This window comes from Castanea sativa, chromosome 7 (assembly GCF_040712315.1).
Source record: "Castanea sativa cultivar Marrone di Chiusa Pesio chromosome 7, ASM4071231v1".
Lineage (NCBI taxonomy): Eukaryota > Viridiplantae > Streptophyta > Magnoliopsida > Fagales > Fagaceae > Castanea > Castanea sativa.
This window is the reverse complement of record NC_134019.1, coordinates 38,274-62,076: the sequence shown is the minus strand read 5'-3', so window position 1 is coordinate 62,076 and position 23,803 is coordinate 38,274. Positions and strand designations below refer to the sequence as shown.

The 23,803-nt window shown below is 39.2% G+C and overlaps 1 protein-coding gene across 1 annotated transcript; it reads right to left on the bottom strand.

Moving 5' to 3' along the window:
- Positions 1 to 9,289: 9,289 nt before the first annotated feature.
- On the bottom strand, positions 9,290 to 9,724 carry LOC142643108 (uncharacterized). Its single transcript, XM_075817648.1, has one exon. It carries the CDS (start codon positions 9,722 to 9,724, stop codon positions 9,290 to 9,292), a length of 435 nt encoding a protein of 144 aa, XP_075673763.1.
- Between the last annotated feature and the right edge of the window lie 14,079 nt (positions 9,725 to 23,803).

Here is a 23,803-nt window from a genome sequence, read left to right as displayed (position 1 = left end):
CGTCCGTGCCATGTCGGGATTAAAAAATTAATATTTTCGGCTCGATTCGGGCCGACGCGCGTGAAATCGGGCCGATTCACGCCGATTCGGCCCGAATTGGTCGAAAACCGATACCGGTGAAACCAGCCGATACCGGCGAAACCGGCCGAAATTCAAAAAAAACAACAACAACAACAACAACAACAGGTGCGTATGGCCGAAAAAAAAAAAAAAAAAAAAAAAAGGTACAAATGCACCATTTGGAAAAAAAACCAAGACTCAGCCCCTCCCATTCTCTGTATTCTAGTTATTATTTATTATTACTCTTAAATTTGGTATATAGTTATATAATGTGAAAAAAGTATGTTTAGCAATATATTAAAAATAAAAATAAAAATATTTTTAATAATTTTTTAATTGCTGCACCCGCACTCTACTTTTTCAAAAATTGCCGAGTCCCGCACCCGCTCCCGCACCCACACCGAATCCCGAAACGCACCCGTGCTTCATAGATATATACATTATAAATTAGGAATGGTTCTAGAAAATCCTACTCTAACTGAATTGCAACAGACTCATAACAAACTGTCCAGCCTGGCAATCTGGCATAACCGTAGCTTGATGATCGTGAAACTACCAGAGAGTAGAGATCAGAGTGAATCCAGGCTAAGTCTCCTTGAGAAGAAGATATTTTATACACTATGCTCAAAACGTCACCGTTTCTAGGCTAGTGTTTTTATGAATTTAACTTGAGCAAAACGACGCCGTTGCCACTGAACCAAACTTCATCGTTTTGATCTAGATGACTGTTGGTTACTAGCCGTTGCTGTTACAGCTGTCTCTTCGTCCTCATTTGAATTTGGGTCTTCTTCTTCTTTATTCAAATCATTCAACTGAAACCCAATCTTCTTCTTTCCATTTCCAGACTCAGAATCTCCTTTAACAAAGGCAAGTTGAACTTGAACTTTGCTGAAGCGAAAAGAATGCCCCAGAAGATGTCCTCTTACCAAGGCAATTACAGCTTTTCATGCAAATTATTGGATTAAAAATGACTATCTTATGGATTCTATCAGAAGATGTCATCTTATTTTTGTGTTCTTGTTATAGCTCTTAAAGCTCCCAAATATTTTTACAAAAACCATTTTTTGATCTTGTTTCTTTTAATTTTATTGTGTTTTTTTTTATTGTGATTTTAACTGTGAAAGTAATACGAAAGCTTAATGGAGTAAACTTCAAGTAGGCAAGGTGTCAACTTTTAAACTTCAGGTAAACAACTTAAATTTCGGTCAAACCACATATGGGTAAGTTGTAATTTACCCTAAAAAATATATTGACATTAAATACCAAGATCACCATCTCTATTCTTCTTCTTCATTACATGTGTTGAGTTTTTGACCAATTTTTATTAACCGATGACATTTGTGGAAGGATTTTGTTCGTGGAAGAGGAACAATTAGCGAGTAGGAATGTTTGTGGAAGGATTGAAGTGGGGTTTTAAAAATTTCAGTGACAATTAGAGCAAATCAAATCAAGATGTCTGTGGAAAAAATCTCAAACCTGCCATTTGCTTTGTCCCCTTCAATCAAACAAAACATAATTTCAATTACCTTCCACAAATCAAAACCCCCAAAAATCAAAGAGCAAATCAGAGTGAGAAATGAATACGATGAACATGAACAGATGAACAAACCAATTTTCCCTAACAAACCAAACCCAGAAAATCATACACAATGAACAAACCAACAAATCAAACCTAGATTACATAAAATTTTAACCAACAACAAACCAAGGCACTTCAAGTGTGCTAGCAATGCACACCATTGCCACCTAGGTGCTTTCCATTACTAAATTAACGATAGGGACGAAATTGATAGTTACATAGAGACCAAATTAATCGTAACTCCAAAGTGTATGGGCTAAAATAGTATTTTTCACCAAAAAATAATAATAACTTTAAATGGTAATTAATAAAATTATTAGTGCTAGACTTTAAAGTTATATATATATATATATATATATATGTGTGTGTGTGTGTGTGTGTTTGAGGTGCCTTTTTTTCTTGTACAATGGGGATTTCATCATTTTGAGGAATTTACTTAATCTAGTAATCATGGCTCGTGTACCTTTTTAAAAATAAAAAGTTCATTAGTCGCAAATCCTATGCGTTGCGAATGATAATTTTTTTAGGGCGGTCTCATTAAATTTATTTATTATTTCATTTTGGACTAAATTACATAATCATATTTTAATTTATTATAGGGATAATCACAAATGTAATTTATATATATGATAATGCGAAGAAAATCAGTAGGTTAGATGCTTTGGATTTGGAAGGACTACTGGCTATCTTGATGGCCTAAAAAAGAAAGAACAATAATCAAAGGTGACTAAGGTCGCCGGCCAAGAACCCTCCGATGCCAAAATTAGTTTTTCTCTCAAATTTTGTAGTTCCAACTTTTTAGGAAATGTCAAACGTACCTTTGTCTGGTCTGAATGGGCGTTTATATAATGCACATTGGAAACGGTTATTAAACTTATAACCTCCCCTATATTTGAAGAGGTTTGTGGGTTCAAAGATAACTTCCACAACCGTTTAGGAGTTACATTGTTTTCATATAACTGTCACTAGAAGTTATTCATGTGATAAGGGGTTATTGCACTTCACTTGTATTTCACCTAAGTGTCAGGAGCTCATCCAGAAGCCTTCCTGACGAGCGTACCCTGTTCCTAGGGAAGGTTGTCCTTCAATAGACGACCTTCTCATTTTTCCTAACAGGGGCTCCTCCAGGGGCTTTCCTGATGAGCATACTTTGTTCCCACAGCAGGTCGTCCTTCTATGGAGGACCTTCTCACGGACGATTATCTTCAGATGGACGACCTTCTTGTGGGACACATCTAAATTCTCTGGACGACTTCTTTGGACGACATAGAGTTGGTCAAGTTTATCATTTCACCATCAGTTGCCCCCTTGTCCAGAAGGTCGTCCAGAGCATTTGAAGGTCGTCCAGAGCATTGGAGGACCTACTGTTGTTTTTTGGATGTGTGTCTTCATGTTGTTCATCATAAGCTACTCCAAGTGTCACAATTTTAACGACTGAGTTCTATGGTCTCAAAGTGTGCCATGCGTCACAATTTCATTGGCGATCTGTCACGTCGATTCAAGTTTTCAAGGGAAGTGCCATGTGGCGCTTCCAGGTTGGTCACGTAATTCGAGATACCATTTTTCAATGCTTATAAATAGCTCTGCATTTCTCCAATTTTCTTCTTTGACATTTCTCGTCCATCGTCTCGTGCAGAAGTATTCCAACGTCCCTAGTTTTCCTTCATTTAGAGCCAGGTATCTTCTTTACACTCGTCATTAGGTTTTCCTTAAGTTTTCAAAATGTCTCAAATTCTCATTTCTTCGTCTAGTAATAGTGTGGAAAAAGAAATAGATCTTGTGGGACGCATCTAAATTCTCTGGACGACTTCTTTGGACGACATAGAGTTGGTTAGGTTTATCATTTCACCATCAGTTGCCCCCTTGTCCAGAAGGTCGTCCAGAGCATTTGAAGGTCGTCCAGAGCATTGGAGGACCTACTGTTGTTTTTTGGATGTGTGTCTTCATGTTGTTCATCATAAGCTACTCCAAGTGTCACAATTTTAATGACTGAGTTCTATGGTCTCAAAGTGTGCCATGCGTCACAATTTCATTGGCGATCTGTCACGTCGATTCAAGTTTTCAAGGGAAGTGCCATGTGGCGCTTCCAGGTTGGTCACGTAATTCGAGATACCATTTTTCAATGCTTATAAATAGCTCTGCATTTTTCCAATTTGTCTTCTTTGACATTTCTCGTCCATCGTCTCGTCTAGAAGTATTCCAACGTCCCTAGTTTTCCTTCATTTAGAGCCAGGTATCTTCTTTACACTCGTCATTAGGTTTTCCTTAAGTTTTCAAAATGTCTCAAATTGTCATTTCTTCGTCTAGTAATAGTGTGGAAAAAGAAATAGATCTTGTGGGACGCATCTAAATTCTCTGGACGACTTCTTTGGACGACATAGAGTTGGTTAGGTTTATCATTTCACCATCAGTTGCCCCCTTGTCCAGAAGGTCGTCCAGAGCATTTGAAGGTCGTCCAGAGCATTGGAGGACCTACTGTTGTTTTTTGGATGTGTGTCTTCATGTTGTTCATCATAAGCTACTCCAAGTGTCACAATTTTAATGACTGAGTTCTATGGTCTCAAAGTGTGCCATGCGTCACAATTTCATTGGCGATCTGTCACGTCGATTCAAGTTTTCAAGGGAAGTGCCATGTGGCGCTTCCAGGTTGGTCACGTAATTCGAGATACCATTTTTCAATGCTTATAAATAGCTCTGCATTTCTCCAATTTTCTTCTTTGACATTTCTCGTCCATCGTCTCGTCTAGAAGTATTCCAACGTCCCTAGTTTTCCTTCATTTAGAGCCAGGTATCTTCTTTACACTCGTCATTAGGTTTTCCTTAAGTTTTCAAAATGTCTCAAATTGTCATTTCTTCGTCTAGTAATAGTGTGGAAAAAGAAATAGATCTTGTGGGACGCATCTAAATTCTCTGGACGACTTCTTTGGACGACATAGAGTTGGTTAGGTTTATCATTTCACCATCAGTTGCCCCCTTGTCCAGAAGGTCGTCCAGAGCATTTGAAGGTCGTCCAGAGCATTGGAGGACCTACTGTTGTTTTTTGGATGTGTGTCTTCATGTTGTTCATCATAAGCTACTCCAAGTGTCACAATTTTAAGGACTGAGTTCTATGGTCTCAAAGTGTGCCATGCGTCACAATTTCATTGGCGATCTGTCACGTCGATTCAAGTTTTCAAGGGAAGTGCCATGTGGCGCTTCCAGGTTGGTCACGTAATTCGAGATACCATTTTTCAATGCTTATAAATAGCTCTGCATTTCTCCAATTTTCTTCTTTGACATTTCTCGTCCATCGTCTCGTCTAGAAGTATTCCAACGTCCCTAGTTTTCCTTCATTTAGAGCCAGGTATCTTCTTTACACTCGTCATTAGGTTTTCCTTAAGTTTTCAAAATGTCTGAAATTGTAATTTCTTCGTCTAGTAATAGTGTGGAAAAAGAGATAGATGAGTATCATAACTCTTCTAGCTACAGTGGTTCTAGTAGTGATAGTAGTAGTGGGGGGAATACCACAGACGAGGAGTATACTTTTGGGGTTCCTGTGGTCACCCTGGAAGTCCTTCAAGAACAACTTAGGAGGAGAGCAACATCTGGGTCTGAGGCTGGTCCGTCAAGTGCTTCCCCGTCTGTCCCTCCAGACGAGGTAGAAACCATATATAGCTGCGCTGTGGGAGTCCCTTTTAAGACGGACGACAAGAAGTTAGCGTCTTTTAGGAGTTGGTATCAAATTCCAGACGAGTTGAACCCTAGGTTGGCCTTCCGAGAGGAATGGTGTTTTCAAGCTCATTTTGGCGTGGGAGTTTATGAGGCCTATCTTTTAGGAGGTCTTAGGTTGCCTCTTAACGCTTTTGGTAGGAAGCTACTGACTAGGTCAGGTTTAGGGTTGTATCAATTTAACCCCAATGCGTGGAGACTAGTCGTCTCTATGCAAATTTTGTGGAGAGAGGTGTTTGAAGGGGATCTTCCTCTTACTGTGGACGAGTTCCTTTATTGTTACAAACCCTCTGAAATTAGCCAATCCCGTGGTTTTTATCAATTCACAGCCAGAGGGAGAAATTGTAGGATTATAAAGTTTTTGGTTACGTCAGATTGGAACTGGAAGACGAATTTTTTTTCGTCTCAAGTTTTTGGGCAAGACACCCTGTTGAGGTTGGTAGGGATCCATTTGCCCCATATACTGGAGAGTTAGGGAACCTTCGTCTTGAAGGTATGCTTATTACTATTGCGTTATCTTTATCGCATGTCATTTTATAACTATTTAATTCCAACTCTCTTTCTCACAGGCGTCAAACGACCGTCCTTGAACAAGTTTTACCTTGGACGCGTTCAAAAAGCTCATCTTCACCCTGAGAAGAATTTCCACTCCTTGGTTACTTTTCAACGCCTCGCTACTTGAGGACTTGGTCCTAAGCCTTCTCCTGAAGCCACAGCCCACGAGCTTATAGTCTATAGACATAAGTTTTTACTTTGAGTGATCCCTTTTGTCATTTTTAGGAGTGATTTTGACAAATTTCTCTGCAGGAATGGCTACCATGAAGGAGAACAAGGGGAAAGAGATAGTGGACGAGGTTGTTAGGCCAGAGGCTTAGTCTCAGCCTCGTCCTGCCATTGGGGAGTCTTAGCTTCGTCCTACCAGTGGGGATAAGAGGAAGAACTTGTTTAAAAATCTACATTTGGAGGATCTTCCCAGTCGTCGAGGGCACAAGAAGGCAAGACACAGGTCGTCTAAGCCCGAAATTGTTAAGCCAGGCACTACCCCTTCTGTCTCCCAAGTGCCTCCCGTCCAAGTCCTGGACTTGGAAATGCCTGAGCTTGCTGGTGTTACCCTTTCCAAGGTCGTCAATCCTGCTTTGTCTCAGCCTCATCCTAAGGTTCACATGAATATGATTGAAAATGAGGACTAAGCCTAGGAGAGGTTTGAAAAATCTGTGATTGAGGAAGACGTGGCTACTTGCTATGATGTCTTTGAAGGAATTTAAGCACTTTGCTATCCGTGACCTCTTCAAGGTATGTAATTCTATCTTTCACCTTGTCCTGTCATTTTACTGTGGCCATTGTTTTATTTTTAATTGGACTTTTAATTGTTTGCATAGGCCATGTCAAAGTTCATAGCAGCGTCTAGACAAGCCACAGAGTTAGACAAGGAGAGGGCCAAGCTTGAAACAAAGCTACGGCAGGTTAAGGACGATTGTAGAAACTGGGCTGAGGCAGTAGGCAAAGCTAAGGACGAGGTTTAGGAGCTAAAAAATCTCGTCAAGGAGCTGAGGGCTGACATCGTCAAGAAGGACACTCGTTTGGATCATTTTCAAAAGAGGAATGACGAGCTTGGTACCCTTCTCAAGGACGCCAAAAAGGTAGCTATCGAGGAATTCAAAGCTTCCAGCTAGTTCACTAACCTGTTCGACAGGAACTATGCTGCTGGCTTCGAAAACTTCCGCATGGACACTATTGAATGCTTCCCCGAGGTAGATTTCAGCCCTATCAAACTTCACCTTGGTGGCTCTGATAGCTCTCTCCTCCAGACGAGCTCAGAGGACGTTAACGTTGAGGACAATGCCACCATGCAGCCTGTCCGGGACGAGCCTAAGGCTGGAGATGACCCTCAGTAAATTTGTATTAGAAAAAGTTTATCTTAGTTCCTTTCTTCCTTTTTTTTTTGTAAGGTCCGTAGTTTGGGACCGTTTGAAATTTATTCAAGTACAATTTGCTCTTCCAGGAAATTGGGACGAGTTTATAAACAATTGCCTTTTAGGCTTTTTACTTTATAAGGGTTTTTGGACGGTGGTCGTCTACCCTTTAAAGCTTTAACTTATGAATGTTTATTTACATTATTTGTCTAATTATTGAACATATTTTCACATGGACGAGTTTTTATTTTATTTTATTTTTTTATATATACATATATATACCACTTATGCTACTGGCTTTTATGAGATCTGCATACTCATATTAGAGGGTCATCCATATGCTTTTCCTATGGACGATGTTAGAGGTTTGTGCACACGCTTTTTCTATGGACGATGTAAGAGTTTCGTCCGCATGCTTTTCCTATGGATGACCTGTTTGCATATGGACGACTCATTTGTCATTCAACAATTTTTACAAGTATAATTCATCCTCAGAGTGGCAGTGATGGTTTCGCCAGCTCTTTTCCTCGTCCATAGGCTAGGCAATTGGCATTCATCTTTCGTCAAGACATTTCTAATGCTTGACTCGTCCTAGAACACTAGAGCGTCTTGGCTAGATGCTCGTCCATGGACACTAATGCTTCGCTATATGCCCTTTTCTTGTCCGTCTGTGTTTCAGACGAGTATGCCTTAGCTTATTTTTCTTTGCTTTATCCTCATTTCGAGGAAAGTTTATGAACGTTACATTCCTGCGTCCAGAAATTTTCATTCGTCTTAGGCTTTTGCCCCCTTGTGGGTATTATTATGGAAATTAGATTTATGCATGAAATACATTGGAAATCCAAACCATATTATTATATAAACATTGTTCACAAATATGGCACCTGCTTAGAAGCTAGTGCCTTTGGAAAATACTTAGGAAAATACTTTTACATACATAACCTCGTCTTTCACAAGCGTGTTTGTAGACGGTGCAAAAGTTTAAGAACTAGTGCACTTTTTATTATTAAAACACACCATAGTAGTAGTAAGAACACAACAGTTTCCATAGCTATAACTTTGTCCATAGTTGCAACCTCGTCCTTGGAGAATTTTGTCCAAGCTTATTACTAATAATACCTCCTCAAGTGCTCCACGTTTCAGGGATGCTCTAACTTTCGTCCGTCCAAAGCTTCCAAGTAGTACAACCCCTTCCTCTTGCAGTTGATTACCCTATAGGATTCTTCCCAATTGGGTCCCAATTTTCCATAAGCTGGATTCCTTGTTGCCAAGGAGACTCTTTTGAGAACGAGGTCCCCAATGTTGAAGCGTCTGGGTTTTACCATGGCATTGTGCTGCCTAGCCATATGATTTTTATATCTCACTGTCCTTTGCTCTGCGTCCATCCTTACCTCATCAATGAGATCGAGGTTAAGACAGAGTTGCTTTTCATTATTTTTCTCTTGGTATTTCATCACTCGATGATTAGCCATATGAACTTCCACAGGTATGATTGCTTCACTTCCATAGGCTAGCTTGAAGGGGGTTTCTTCTGTCGGTGTCCTCACAGTCGTCCTATAGGCCCAAAGAACACCTGGCAACTCATCTGGCCATATCCCCTTTGCCCCCTCGAGCCGAGTCTTGATGATTTTCAGCAAGGATCGGTTTGATACTTATGCTTGTCCGTTCGTTTGTGGGTGGGAGGCGAGGAATATTGATTCTTGATTCCAAACTGTTCACAAAAGTCCCTAAAAGGTGCATTGTCAAACTGTCGTCCGTTATCAGATACTAGTACCTTAGGTACTCTGAACCTACATAGGGTATTTTTCCAAACAAAATTCTTAACATTTTGCTGAGTGATTTTTGCAAGAAGTTCGACCTCCACCCACTTGGTAAAGTAGTCAATCCCTACTACCAAAAATTTCATTCGTCTGGTTCCTAGGGGGAAAGGACCTAGGATATCCAGTCCCCACTGTGCAAAGGGCCATGAGGCCATCATTGGGGTCTAGTACTCCGATGGCTGTCTAGGGACGTTGCTATAGCACTAACACTAGTTACACACCTTGACATAAGCCTTAGCTTCTGCTTGAATTGTAGGCCAGTAGTAGCCTGCATGGACGACCTTATGGACTAGTGAGCTTGCTCTCAAGTGATTCCCACATGCTCCTTCATGGACCTTTCTTAGTACATAGTTTGACTCGTCCTGAGCCAGGCACCTTAGGTAGGGCTGAGAAAAGCCCCGTTTGTATAGAACTTCATTTATAAGGACGTACTTCGCAGCCTTGACTTCCAACTTCCTAGCCTCGTCCCTGTCTTCTAGGAGCCTTCCATCCTTAAGATAGATTATTATTGGACTCATCCAATTTATTCCTCCTCCTATTTGCTGTATATCTAGGAGGTCAATGCTCGGCATGTATTGGACTTTGTCACACTCGTCCATAACTCCTCCTGCCGAAGCTGCTTTCGCCAAGGCATCTGCTTCCATATTATCCTCCCTCAAGAGTTAAACAAAACTTGCTTATTTAAACTTCAGGACAAGCCGCTTCACCTTGTTAAGGTATTTCTTCATCTGATCTTCCTTAGTATCGCACATTCCATTCACTTGATTGATGACTAGATAGGAGTCTCCTTTGACTATTATTGATTCCACCCCTAGGAACTTAGCCAGTTCTAGCCCTTTGAGTAGAGCTTCATATTCAGCTTCATTGTTGGTGGTTTGGTACTGTAAACGGGCTGCGTACTCCAACTTGTCATCCTCTGGGGACTTAAGTCTAACTCCAATCCCCCCTGTATATAGTGTGGACGATCCGTCAACATTAATAATCCACCTTTGGGACCCTTCGTCTAACTCATCCTGACTGGGAGTGAACTCCACAGTAAATTCTACTAATGCTTGTGCCTTTATCGAGCTCCTTGTATGGTATTTAACATTGAACTCACTTAGTTCCACCGCCCATTGGATCAATCATCCTGCGGCTTCTAACTTGTTCATTGCCTTCTTTAGGGGATGATCCGTTAGGACGTTGATAACATGAGCTTGAAAATAATGCCTTAGCTTTCTAGAAGCCATGATCAAAACAAAGACTAGCTTTTCCATTATCGGATATCGTCCCTCCACTCCTCTTAGTGCCCGGCTCGTATAGTAAACCGATTTCTGAACCCGTCCCTCTTCTCTGACCAATGTCGAGCTCACAGCATGCGAGAACACTGCCAAATACAAGTACAATTCCTTTCCAGGTACAAATGGGCTCAACAATGGTGCTGTCGTGAGGTAAGGCTTCATGTCTTGGAAGGCTTTTTGACACTCATCCGTCTAGTCAAATGCCTTCTTGAGGACTTTAAAGAATGGCAAACACTTTTCAGTAGCTTTCGAAACAAACCTGTTAAGAGCGGTAACTCGTCCGGTAAGAGACTGGACTTCCTTGATGTTCTTCGGTGGCTCTCTATTTAGTATCGCCTGGATTTTGTCTAGGTTCGCCTCAATTCCTCTGTGTGAAATCATGAACCCCAAAAACTTCCCTGACGATACTCCAAAAGCACACTTGCTTGGATTTAATTTCATGTTATACCGCCGAAGTGTGTTAAAAGTTTCTTGAAGGTCGTTCAGATGCTTCTTCTCGTCCAAACTTTTTACTAGCATATCATCTACATAAACCTCCACATTTCGCCCGATTTGAGGATGGAACATGTGGTTAACTAGTCTTTGGTAAGTTGCCCCCGCATTCTTTAAACCAAAAGGCATTACCTTGTAGCAGAATAATCCTTGGCTAGTAATGAATGAAGTCTTCTCTTGATCTGTCTAGTCCATCTTTATTTGGTTATAGCCTGAAAAGGCATCCATGAAACTCAGCAGTTTGTGACCTACAGTCGAGTCCGCCAGTTGGTCAATGTGTGGTAGTGGACAACTGTCCTTGGGGCAAGCCTTGTTTAAGTTAGTAAAGTCCAAGCACATCTGCCACTTGCCGTTGGCCTTTTTTACCATGACTACATTCACCAACCAGTCCAGATAATAAACTTCTCAGATGAACTCCGCGCTAATCAACTTTTGGACTTCTTCTTTGATGGCATTGTCTCACTCAGGAGCAAAAACCCTATTTTTCTGATGCACTGGTTTGGAGTAGGGACATACATTCAGACGATGAGTAATGACACTTGGATCAATACCCGACATGTCCTTATGATTCCATGCAAAGACATCAATGCTTTTCTTCAAAAACTAGATCAGAGTATGCTTTGCCTCTTTTTCCATGCTCGTCCCAATTCTAGTGAACTTCTTGGGTCTGCTCTCATCCAAAGGGACATCTTCTAACACCTCAGTGGGTTTCGCTGTAATCCTTCTCTCGTCTATGCTCATTGTCTGCACGTGCTCGTCCGTCGCCAACATGGCTAAATAGCACTCCTTGGTAGCTAACTAATTCCCTTGTACTTGACCTACTTTATGCTCAATCGAAAATTTGACAGACAAATGGTAGGTAAAGGTTGCCGCCTTCCAACTATTCAAAGTTGGCCTTCCAATAATAGCATTATATGATGATGAATAATCAACAACAAGGAAGTTTACCTCTTTGGCTATCTGCTGCGGATACGCTCCAACCACCACCAGTAACATAATGGTGCCCACAGGCGGTCCTCCAAATCTCACCAATGGAAAATTCACTGGTCGAAGTTGATATCATCCTAGCCTCATTTATTGGAAGGCGGGGTAATACAAAATGTTCGTCTAGCTGCCATTGTCTACCAACACCCTCCTGGATGTATAATCGGCAATGAGCAGGGTAATGACAATCGCGTCATTGTAGGGGTGGTGAACTCTTTCAGCATCCTCGTTCATGAATGTGATGGATTGCTCGTCAGCTTCCCTCGTCCTGGGAGATCGTCCAAATAGCTAGACGTTTTGCACCACCTTCAAGTATGTCTTCCTTGATTTAGATGACTGAGCTGCTGAGGTTCCTCCTATAATAACTCTTATTTCTCCAAGTAGGGGTCGTGATGACTATTCCACCTTGAATTTTAGCTTCTCTTCTTTGTGGTCTCTTCCAAGGAAATTCCTCAACTTCCCTTGTTTTATAAGATTCTCTATCTGCTGTTTTAAATCAAAACACTTGTCCATGTCGTGCCCATGGTCTCTGTGAAAGCGGCAATACTTGTTCCTATTGCGCTTGTTAGGATCTCCTTTCATTTTCTCTAGTCACTTCAAGGACGGATCGTCCGTGATTTGCATAAGCACTTACTCTAATGGCGTATTCAAGGGAGTGTATTATTGGTTTCTCGCTGAAGAACTCGCCTTCTTACTATCTCTATCCCTTTTCTCTTCTGCCTGAGCCTTCTTGGGATGAGGATCTTGATTGGGATGACGCGGGTGACCTGCTTCCGAACGTTCTGCTCTCTTCCGCTTCTTGGCTATGATCGCGTTCTCAGCATTTATTAAATTCTGGGTCGAATGGACGAGCCCAACCATAGTTTGTGGTTCTTGCTCGTAGAGCTTATGGATGAACAAGTCAGAGTTGACCCCATTATGAAAGGCGGCCAATAACAACTTGTAGTCCATTTCGTCCACCGTCAAGGCTTCTCTATTAAACCGGGTAATGAAGGACTGCAAACTCTCATTTTTCCCTTGCTCTATAGTTAGCAAACTAAAAGAGGAACACTTGTGGCATTGCCCTCCAATAAAATTATTGATGAACAACTTACTCAACTCCTCAAATAAGCCTACGGAGTTTGGGGGTATTTTGCTGAACTATACCCGCACTGATCCCTTAAGTGTGGTAGGGAATGCTCTGCACATAATCTCGTCCTGAACCCCTTGAAGGTGCATGGTGGTCTTGAAGCTAGCGATGTGATCACACGGGTCTCGATTTCCATTATATGAATCCAAGGAAGGTATTTTGAATTTCGAGGGTAGGGGATGACTATTAATGGAAGCCGTGAAAAGGGAGTCCGTTCGGTGAACTAAATCATCCACGGGGTTCGCCCGTCTCATATTCTCTTTCATTTCATCTATGGCTTTTCTCATCTGGTCCATCTCCCTCTCCAAGTGTGGCACTCTTCTTGAAGCAGTACCCCTTGATTGATTCTCGGACTCAACGTTTTCTCCTCTACCCTCCTGACTCTGGGCTCGTCCTTCCGCATGTACTTCATGGTGCTGCCTCTTGAAATTGATCTCCTTATTCAACTCTTGATTCTGACGGGTTAATTCTGTCATAGCGGCAGCCATGGACTGTATATGTTGAATGGAAGGCGATTGCATGATAGGCGCTGACTGACGGCCATGATGGGGATTGCTAGAAGCATCCCTACTCTCTTGGTGGCATGGGCTGGTAGCCCTTGATCTTGTCTGAACCATTCAGCCTTTTATCTGGGAAAGGCGAATCGCTGAAAACAAATGATCGAGCGAAAAGAACACGATCCCCACAGACGGCGCCAACTGATGATGCGAAGAAAATTAGTAGGCTGGATGCTTCGAATTTGGAAGGACTACTGGTTGTCTTGATGGCCTGAAAAAGAAAGAACAATGATCAAAGGTGACCGGGGTCGCCGGCCAAGAACTCTCTGATGCCAAAGTTAGTTTTTCTCTCTCAAATTTTAGAGTTCCAACTTTCTAAGAAATGTCAAAACGTACCTTTGTCTGGTCTGAATGGGCGTTTATATAGTGCACCTTGGAAACGATTATTAGACTTATAACCTCCCCTATATTTGAGGAGGTCTGTGGGTTCAAAGATAACTTCCACAACCATTTAGGAGTTACACTTTTTTCATATAATTGTCACTAGAAATTATTCATGTGATAAGGGGTTATTGCACTTCACTTGTATTTCACCTAAGTGTCAGGACCTCATCCAGGAGCCTTCCTGATGAGCGTATCCTGTTCTTAGGGAAGACCGTCCTTCTATAGACGACCTTCTCATTTTTCCTAATAGGGGCTCGTCCAAGGGCTTTCCTGACGAGCATACCTTTTTCCCACAGCAGGTCGTCCTTCTATGAACGACCTTCTCACAGACAGTTATCTTCAGATGGACAATCTTCTTGTGGGATGCATCTAAATTCTCTGGACGACTTCTTTGGACGACATGGAGTTGGTCAGATTTATCATTTTACCATCAATATATATATATATATATATATATATATATTATTTTTGTCCTACCAAATCAAAATAATACAATTTTTCTCCCATATTCAAAAGTTAAATAAATGAAAATATTAATTTTTTAATAAATTTTATTTATAATATTTTGTGTATCCTTAAAAATTATATAAAATCTGAAAAATTTTCTTTTAGTTTTAAGCAATCAAAACACTATCCAAACATATTAACAAATTAATAAAACTCAACAAAACTACAATTCAAAATAAAATAAAAGATTGCAATACTTTTTCCTTAAAAAAAAAAAAACCAAGAGTACAATTCCAAAGGAGAAAAAGTAGATAAATTTTTTTTTTTTTGAAAAAAGAAGTATTATGTTAATGCTGTCATAATCTAATCTAACATCTAATCCAACATATGAAAAATGAATAGATAAATAAATAATTTTAAACACAAAATAGAATTTGTTTTCTTAAAAGCCTCAAAGAACACACTAATGAAACAAAGAAGATGAAAAACAATATAAAATATTCGTAAACGCTTAAAACAATTACTTAAGCATCTAAGAACCTTTTTTGTATAGGAAAAATATGCATAGAATGGGAGAGTGACAAATTTATCAGAAAAATGATGAAAATAAGAAGAGCCAAAATAAAGGAAGATGAAGGAGCAAAATAATATGTAAAGTTAAAACCGCCTAAGATGAATTTGTAAAGCCAATATATTTATATATTTAATATTGTAAAAAAAATTAAAGGTAAAAAGTAAATATGAAAAAGACTAATTATGTGGCTAATGACATGGCGATGAGGTAGCTCAACAGAAGCATAGTAACAATAAATGTTACGCTTCAACTTTTAAATATATATAGATATAGATTTGTCTTCTATATCTCTCCTGTTCTCTTGCACTTTTAGCCCATGGTTTAGATGGTCAACCAGCATGTTAATCACTTAAGTTTATTGTTTTTAAGTGGACAAAGTTTCTCTTTAAACTAGTTTCGATAGCAACTTTACAAACTTCCATTAAAAAAATTAACATAGATATATATTTTGAAAATCTATCCATTAAATTGCATGTTATTTATGCTCTTAACATATATATTAAATATCGTTCAAATCAAATGTTATTTAGCATTTGATCCATAAATGTATTTTTTTGCACAATTTAAGATAATACAAACTTGAAATATAAACATATGATTAATGATATAGTTATTGATCTTTGATTTTTTTTTTTTTTTTTTATTTTGTAAGTATTGAAGATATAAGAAGAAAATACAATCTAAAAGTGGATTTGTAAAATTCAAATCCGATAAAAAGATAAAATGACAGTTTAAAGGAATTCTCTCCGACTTATCCTGTAACAAATTCTTGGGAAATGAGCTCGGCAGAAAAGAAGGCTTTTGTAGGAATGTTGGCAGAAGAAATAAGAGAACTCTTAAGCTACAACATACCAATACTCCTTATTCTCAGCCTTAGGATTCATTTTATTTATTTATTTCAACTCTTGCCGAAATGTAAAAATTGTCTACTTCAACAGCCATGACTAATCCCATAACCAGGTAATTTCTTAGCGCCCCCGCCCCCCCCCCCCCCCCCCCCCCCACACACGCACGCACACATATATAAAAGTCATGAGTCCCAAGAATAAAGACACAGGGCAACACATGACTATCCATTTCAGCTGCATCAACCAAAAACAAAAAGTACCATTGAAAGAGGACATGGTGAACTATCAGCGATGTACTGATAAGAAGATATTGTGTAAGGTAAGCTAAGTATTTTTGGAGAAAAGCTCCATGCTTGAATAATCGACAATATATTGATAAGAATATAGTGGTGCTACTATTGCATCAAATGTTTATCATGGTAGTGAGCCTTTCTATGCCTAGTTGAACAGAATTATATTCGGCTTTCAGAGTTTTGTAGTCAAATTGTGGAAGTCAACAAATGATGATAGGTTGACCAAAAAAACTAAGTTTGTGAGGTGCACGCTGTTGAGTGTGCAAAGGAAATCTAAAGGACCACAGGCTAGGCTGAATCATTTAAGAATAAATTCAGAAATACGTGAGAAAATAATATATTATCTTCTTTCTTTTTTATTTTTTTTTTATTTTTATTTTTTATATATATAAGTAGAGACATAATAAATGATATAGGTAGCTAGGCTTGCTAAAAGAAATATATTACTCAGTGAAAAGCTTATTTTTGGGCATGGAGAGCATAATAAAGTTCAGAACCGTATGAAAAAGTTCATCTTCTGGCTTTGCATAGATTATTTATTATTTGTTAAAAAGAGAAGAAGACCGTTTGAAAGGCAAAAAGGTAACGTTCAAGCAAAGTGCAGTTAGTGAAGATAGACATGTTAGGGCCAAAGTATAGGGAAAACAATGCAAAAATGTAAGGAATGAGCAAACAATGTGGCATGTATACATGTATATAAGCAGAAGCAAAAATGAATGTCAACTTATGAGATTAGTCACAAGCAAAATTACAGAACTGCTGTTTTCAATAAAATATTCATTTAGAGGCGTTAATAAAACACATGAATGATGTGAGTAATGTAATTTAATGCCAGCAATAGTTTTCCCCTAGCCAGACTGCCTACGCATAAGTGTTAGTTTTGCATAAGCTTCAATTTTACGAAGTAAAAAATCTTCACAGAAGACTTAAGCATTCCAATAGTAAATACGACTCTATAATGACAATTGCTAACTTAAATTTAAGTACAAAGTAAGTTCTCCGTTCATATGCTCTGAAACAAGTATGGAAAAATGTATGGAAATTGTGAAGTTGTTATTTACAACTATTTTGTGTTAGCTTTAATTCCGTGTCAAATTTGATTGTAACTCTGTTTAATTATTTTCCCCTGTATTTTATGTGGGATTTTATTGTAAGGGTTGTGTATGAGAGAGAGTGTGAAGACATAAGCTCTTATTGAAGACCAAGTGGATTTCGCAAGAAGATTCACGAGAAGTTATCCCGCGAAGTAAGCCACGTGCAGAGCACATGACTGGAGTGCAAAAAGTCATGATAGCCTGGTTTTCGGAGTATTTTGTGGGTAAGGCCTTCTCACGAAATACTCGCGAAACATTCTGTTTTGCTATTTTGTCATTTGTGCTCCACCATGTCTTTACCCACACTATATATACCCTCATTACCCACAGTGCTTTTCAGAGAGAAGACCTTAGCATACACACTTAAGAGTTAGAGATTGTCATACTCACAATCATCTACACATTTCTTTGTGATTTTCCTCTACTCTTACCTCTCCATATCCAAATCCTTGAGAAGTTGATAGCCCAAACACTTGCCACACCCAATCTGACTGTAAAGTGAGATTTTGGTGCTGCTGGGAAGCATTGGAAGAAGCCAATCGTTGGCGGATGCAATCGGGTTGAATTGCGTGATCCGGGAAAGCTAGAGAAGACAAGGTTTCGTTAAGTCAGTTGGTAGCAGCAGCTTGGAGGGCTCAAGTACATGGGGTAGACTAGGCTTGGAGAGTCTTTTATTATTTATGTACTCCAACTTATTCTCCAGTGGATCGATTTACTGCTTGGAGGACGGCGAAGAGGTTTTTCGCCGAGTTCTTTCCTTTCCTCTTCAATAACACATCTCAGTGTTATCTTGTGTTTGCATTTTTTTCCCTACTCTTTTAGCTTTCATTTTACTGTTGATATTTGATGAATATGGCTTAGAGTAGTTTTATTGTTTTGTTCGCTTGCATTTACTCTTATTCTGCACTTAGTTTAATTAGAGTAAAAACAACTGAGTCATAACTTTTAATTGGGGGTCTAAACAAGCTCTTGTGTATTCACATAAATTCGAGTTTTCAATTGGTATCAGAGCGGGTACACTTTGTTGAATTTCTACATCCTAAGTGTGATCCTTGACCCTTCAATGGATTGGTCTCAATCCCTTAATGCACCTCCCTGCTTTGATGGGAGTAATTATGCCTTTTGGAAAGTGCATATGCGTGCATTTTTATTTTCAATTGATGATAATGTATGGGATGCTGTTGAGATTGGATGGACTAGGCCGGAGGCCACTAAATCCACTTGGACTAAGGTAGCCCTTATAGCGGCCAATGCTAATAGCAAGGCTTTAAATGCTATTTTTTGTGGTGTCTCACCCAATGAATTTCACAAGATCTCCCATGTTACAATTGCCAAGGAGGCGTGGCAAATTTTGGAGACCACATATGAAGGCACCAAAAAGGTGAAGGACACCAAGTTACAAATGCTCACCACTCGCTTCGAGGAATTAAAGATGAGCGAAGATGAGTCATTCGACTCCTTCTATGGGAAGCTTAATGAAGTGGTAATTGGCAAATTCAACTTGGGTGAAAAGATGAAGGACTCCAAGATTGTGAGGAAGATCCTACAATCATTGCTGGAGAGCTTCCGTGATAAGGTTACCACCATCAAAGAGAGAAAAGACCTTGATGAGATTAATTCAAGAACTCATCAGTTCTTTTCAAACTTATGGGCTACCTCTACCATCACAAAGGAAGAGCAAATCTCTTGCTCTCAAGACAATCAATGAGAGATTGGAAGCTCAAGACTCCTCGGATGAGGATGAGGTTAAAAAGGAAGTGGTGTACCTTGCTAAGAACTTTTGTAATTTTTTAAAGCTCAAAAGGGATGGGAAGTCTTTTGAGAAAGGGAAATTCTCAAATTTCAAGAAGGATAAGAAAGACTTCAAGAAGAAGGATTCCAAAGATTCCTCTCCATCTCAAGCGGTCACGTGCTATGAGTGCAAAGGGCATGGGTATGTGAAAAGGAATGCCCCACTTATTTGAAGGCCAAGGGTAAAGTCTTTGCTACTACCCTTAGTGACTCGGACGGCTCCAATTCGGATTCGGAAGAAAGTTGTGACGGAGAAGGAAACTACTCCACATTTATGGCTATTGCACCCGTGGACTTTTCGGAAGATTTGAGCCTATTAATGGAAGAGCTCGATGAGCATATCGAAGTAAAGTCTATAAGGATTAGGGAAGAATCTGATGATGAAGATGAAGAAGCAAAGGGATTGCAAGAATCATATAATTCTCTTATTGAGAAGACTGGAGAGTATGCTAGAGTGGCTAAGGCAGCTATTAGAAAAATGAAGAAAGCTAAACAACACTACAAGAGCATACTCATGAGATACAAAGAAACGAAGTGTGAAGTTGAGGCATTGAATGAAGAACTAACCGAAGCCTACTCCAAGATCAAGTTTCTTGAGCTTGAAGTGATTCAAGCTAATGCCAAAGTGGAGCGTGTTACCTCCAAGAAATTTGACGAAGTGCTTGTACATCAAAAGCCTTCTTCTGACAAAAGCGGCTTAGGATACACCGAAGAAAGTAGTTCAAACGCCAATGTGTATAATGAGATGAAGTTTGTTAAAGCCAAGGAACCAATGGTAGCGACTCCAAGCGTTGAGAATGTGAAGGTTGAGAAGAAGCCAAATGGGACTGCTCAAAAGGTTTTGACAAAACCTCAAAATCCATTTGTGGCCAAACCCAAGGCTAAAGGGAAGTCTCTTCTGAAGTTTCAAAGAGGTCCTCAAGTCCAACACTTTTGCCATCACTATGAAATCCGAAGACACACTAGACCTAATTGCTATAAATTGCATGCATTGAAGAAGGTAGATTCTCAAAGGCTAAGAGGACAAGGAAAGGGGAGTTGGAATGCCAAGAAATCAAAAGAACAAGAAGTCGATCCCGGTATTGGTGATGTGATGAAAATGATAGATACCATCACTTCTTGTTTGGCAAACTTCACCCAAAGGTTTGAGAATCATAATTCAAATACCCAATCCTCTAGGGATATCATCCCAAATGCACATGCCGTGTGGGTGAAGAAGGGTACACATGCATAAGCATTAGACCATGCCCATGCATCAATTTTTTCGATATGTTGTGACTTTGGTTGGTTGTTTGCTTATGTTTTTCCGTTTTAGAATTTTTTTTTTCAAGTTTGTTTTGTACTTGTTGTTTTTGTTGATCTTAATTTTCATGTTCTGTTTTTGAGTGAGTCGAAAAATTCAAAAACCCATAACAATTGAAAAATCTCCAAAAATTTTGATCGCTTGTATTGTGTATATCACATAAGAGTTTGGCCTAGTACCTTCGTACTAATGGCGTAGTGCATTTACGAGCTTAGCTTGTTATGTATGCACATTTTCTAAGTGTGAGCGACATCTAGAAATCTACATTTGAATATCATAAATAGATCTTCAAGCTTGTTATGAATGATTGGTCAATAGATTTGCTTGATCTTGATAAATGCGTAGACTTGTGTCTATATATCTCCTCACATTTTCTTTTTCAAGAGCTCTACAAATGTCAATCTTGAAAAGAGAACTTTAAGCTGAAAAAGCCATCACACATACTAGTATTTGACTAGGAAAAAGGGAAAGCGATTTGTACTAAATGGTATGGTGCCAAAGCCAAGGGCTAAATTGTCAAAGTTATCTTAAAATTTTTATGGCATCACTTCTTAAAAATTTGAGTTGTTTTTTATCAAAAGTATGTAAATGGAAGCAAAAAAAAAAAAAAAAAAAAAGCTTTCAATCAAGTGTAATCACATTGGTGAGGGGTTATATATGTTCATTTCTACAAGTGAGATAGGTCACTTGACTTCGTATTAGTCATGTATGACTTGATTAAATTGATCATTGAAATTTCATACTAGACTAAAGACTAGTTCCTACTTGATCCACACACACAATACACAAGTCTATTGTTCAACGAATGCTTTTTTCATTTGTGTGATTGTACGTGTATAAATGTGATGTGTATACTCAATTGCTTGTCGATCAAACCCAAAAAGATTTGTGAGTATTTTATATGTTTTTGAAAGTGTTTTTATGCTTTTGTGTTTAGAGTTTTTGTTAATATTGCATATTTCATGTTTTTAACAAAAAACTCCTTTAGAGGCATTTTCGCGAGAAGCTTGGCGAGTTAGCTCTTCTCGTGAAAATGAGGATGAAAAAAATTGACACCAAAATTCAAACAGAAACTTTCGCGACTGTCTCGCAAGATAATTTTACTCACGAAAAATTTATGTGCTTCAGTGGCATTTTTCGCGAGAAGATTACCCGCGAAAAACGCGTGTTTTTAGTTTTTTAAAGGGCTGAACATGACAGTTTTTCAAACTCACACCCCTTGCCTCCCTCGAGTCTCTCTTAACCCTAAACCAATTTTCTCTCAAAAACTCAAGTGCAATCTACTCTATGTCTTCGCTAAGGTAAGTTTCATCATTCTTTTATCTTCAATTCCTTAGATTAAGCCTTAGATTCTAGGTTTTCATGAGTTAGGTATATGTTTGAAAAGGTTGGGAAAATTTATTTTTGTGCAAAACATTTTCGATTTTCTTGATTGGGCTCTGTCCCATTTGCTTTGATTGTGTTTGTGTTGGCCCCTTGTGGCATTCTAACATGTATTTAGGCATATTTTACAAATGTTCATGCATTGTTTACATGTTAGTTGTGTTTATGCATATTAGGTGTTTGATAAAATGCCCAAATGGCATTTTGGTGTTGTTTTGGACTCCGATGAGTACCAAACTTTAGGGATTACCATGATTATGCATGTTTATCATGTTTTTATCATTGGTTGTGTATTTTACACACTTTAACCCAAGTGTGCTTAGTCATGCCTTGATTATGCATCACATATGCACACCACATACACACTTGATGCACACACATATTCACTTGTCATGTTTGCATATCACTCATTTTAGATAAGTCTTGCTACATGTTTAGCAATTACAACATGATCTTGTGATGTTGTTTATGTTCTTTTTAGGACTTTGTGGTTGTTTTATGGACTAACTTGGTACTAATCAAGTTTGTGTTCTTGTTTTGTGTTTTGTACTTGTCTCTTTGTGTTTGTAACTGTCTTTACAAATGTCTCCTATTAAGCAATCGACCTCAAAGAAGTCAACAAAGGATCAACACTCTGACTTGGAAAATTTCCGAAGCATTGAGGCAGACATGGCCTACAACGACTTCTACAAAAGGGCCCCGATCATCATGGAAAAGGTTGTAGCAATGGAAACCCCTGAAAACACTTTCATTTTGGGAGTGTTTAAAGAACGGACAAGGACAAAGCTGCTGAACCCAGTGAGGAATGTCTATGCTGACATCATAAGGGAATTCTTTGCAAATGCCTTTATGGAAGAGGGTCTCATAAATTGTTGGCTGAAGGGGAGAGAATTTTCTGTCACAAGGGAATCTATCCAAGAGATATTGGAAGTTTGTTCACCATCTCAACAACTTTATATCCAATATGATGATAGATTGGACTCTCTTGTACCCATTGTGGAACTCCTTGGTGGTGATCTTAAAATAAGGCGCTGAACACTGTTCCTTTCACCCTGGAGATGAGAACATTGGCTTGCATAATGGTCCACAATCTCTACCCGGTGAAGAACTTGACCACCTTGTTCGGACCAAGAGCCATTTTCCTGCTTAATCTCTTCACACACAAGGAGATCGACATTTGCAGTCACATTTTCTACCTCTTCACCAAATGCATCACCAAAAGGAACTCGAGACTGGTCTTTCCATTTCCAAGTCTCGCCATGGCTCTTATAGCAAGAGCAAGAGTGAAGATTCTAAGTGGTCTTCCCGTGATGCCAAGGGATTATCCGATTAGTGCTCAAACCATGACCCGAAGCGAATCCCATATCACTGGACCATCTGTTTGTATTTCTCAAATTCCAAGGGATAATGTTGAGGAAGAAGGTGGAGACATGGAGGAAGAGAAAGATAGGTTCACATTAGCCCCGAAGGGCTCTGCATAACCCTCTTCCCAAGCACGTGCATGGGCACGCGTTTACCTTGATCATCCCATTGCATGAGTTAAGCAGATGTATGGTATGCTAGAATCTCATGTGCAAAACCCCTCGACTCAGATTACCTACATCGAAGGCCAAATCACTGCACTCTCGTCTCAGATTGATGACATGATGATGGAGCAGCAGCGGTAGCAGCAGGATGGCTCCGATGCCGAGTCCGAGCAGTTCTAGCCTCTTTGGCCATTTCGGTCAAAAAGGGGGAAAAGTTTGAGGGGGAGCTGCACAGTTTGAGGGGGAGAATAGCATAGCATAGCATATCATAGAATATTGGTTTATTTTGTAGTGGTTTAGTAGTTTACTTTCATTTACCTTTTAAAAGTTTTTATAACTTATGGATATTTACATTGCTTTCTTTTAAAGCTTTAAAGTACTTCAGTTTAAATTTCAATTTATCTTTAGTACTTTGTTTTTGCATCTTTGCTTTGTAGCTTTTTAAGTACTTTTAGATTATGTTGCATTATTTTTAGTACTCCACAATTGTGCCCTTGTTGGATCTTGTATCCTTGATGCAAATACCTTAGTGTTTTGCATTAGTTGTGTGTTGGACATGCAATTGATTTGAGTGTTGTTCTTAATTGCATTGCGTGTCTGGATGATCATTTACTAGATAAATGTTCATTGTAGTCATT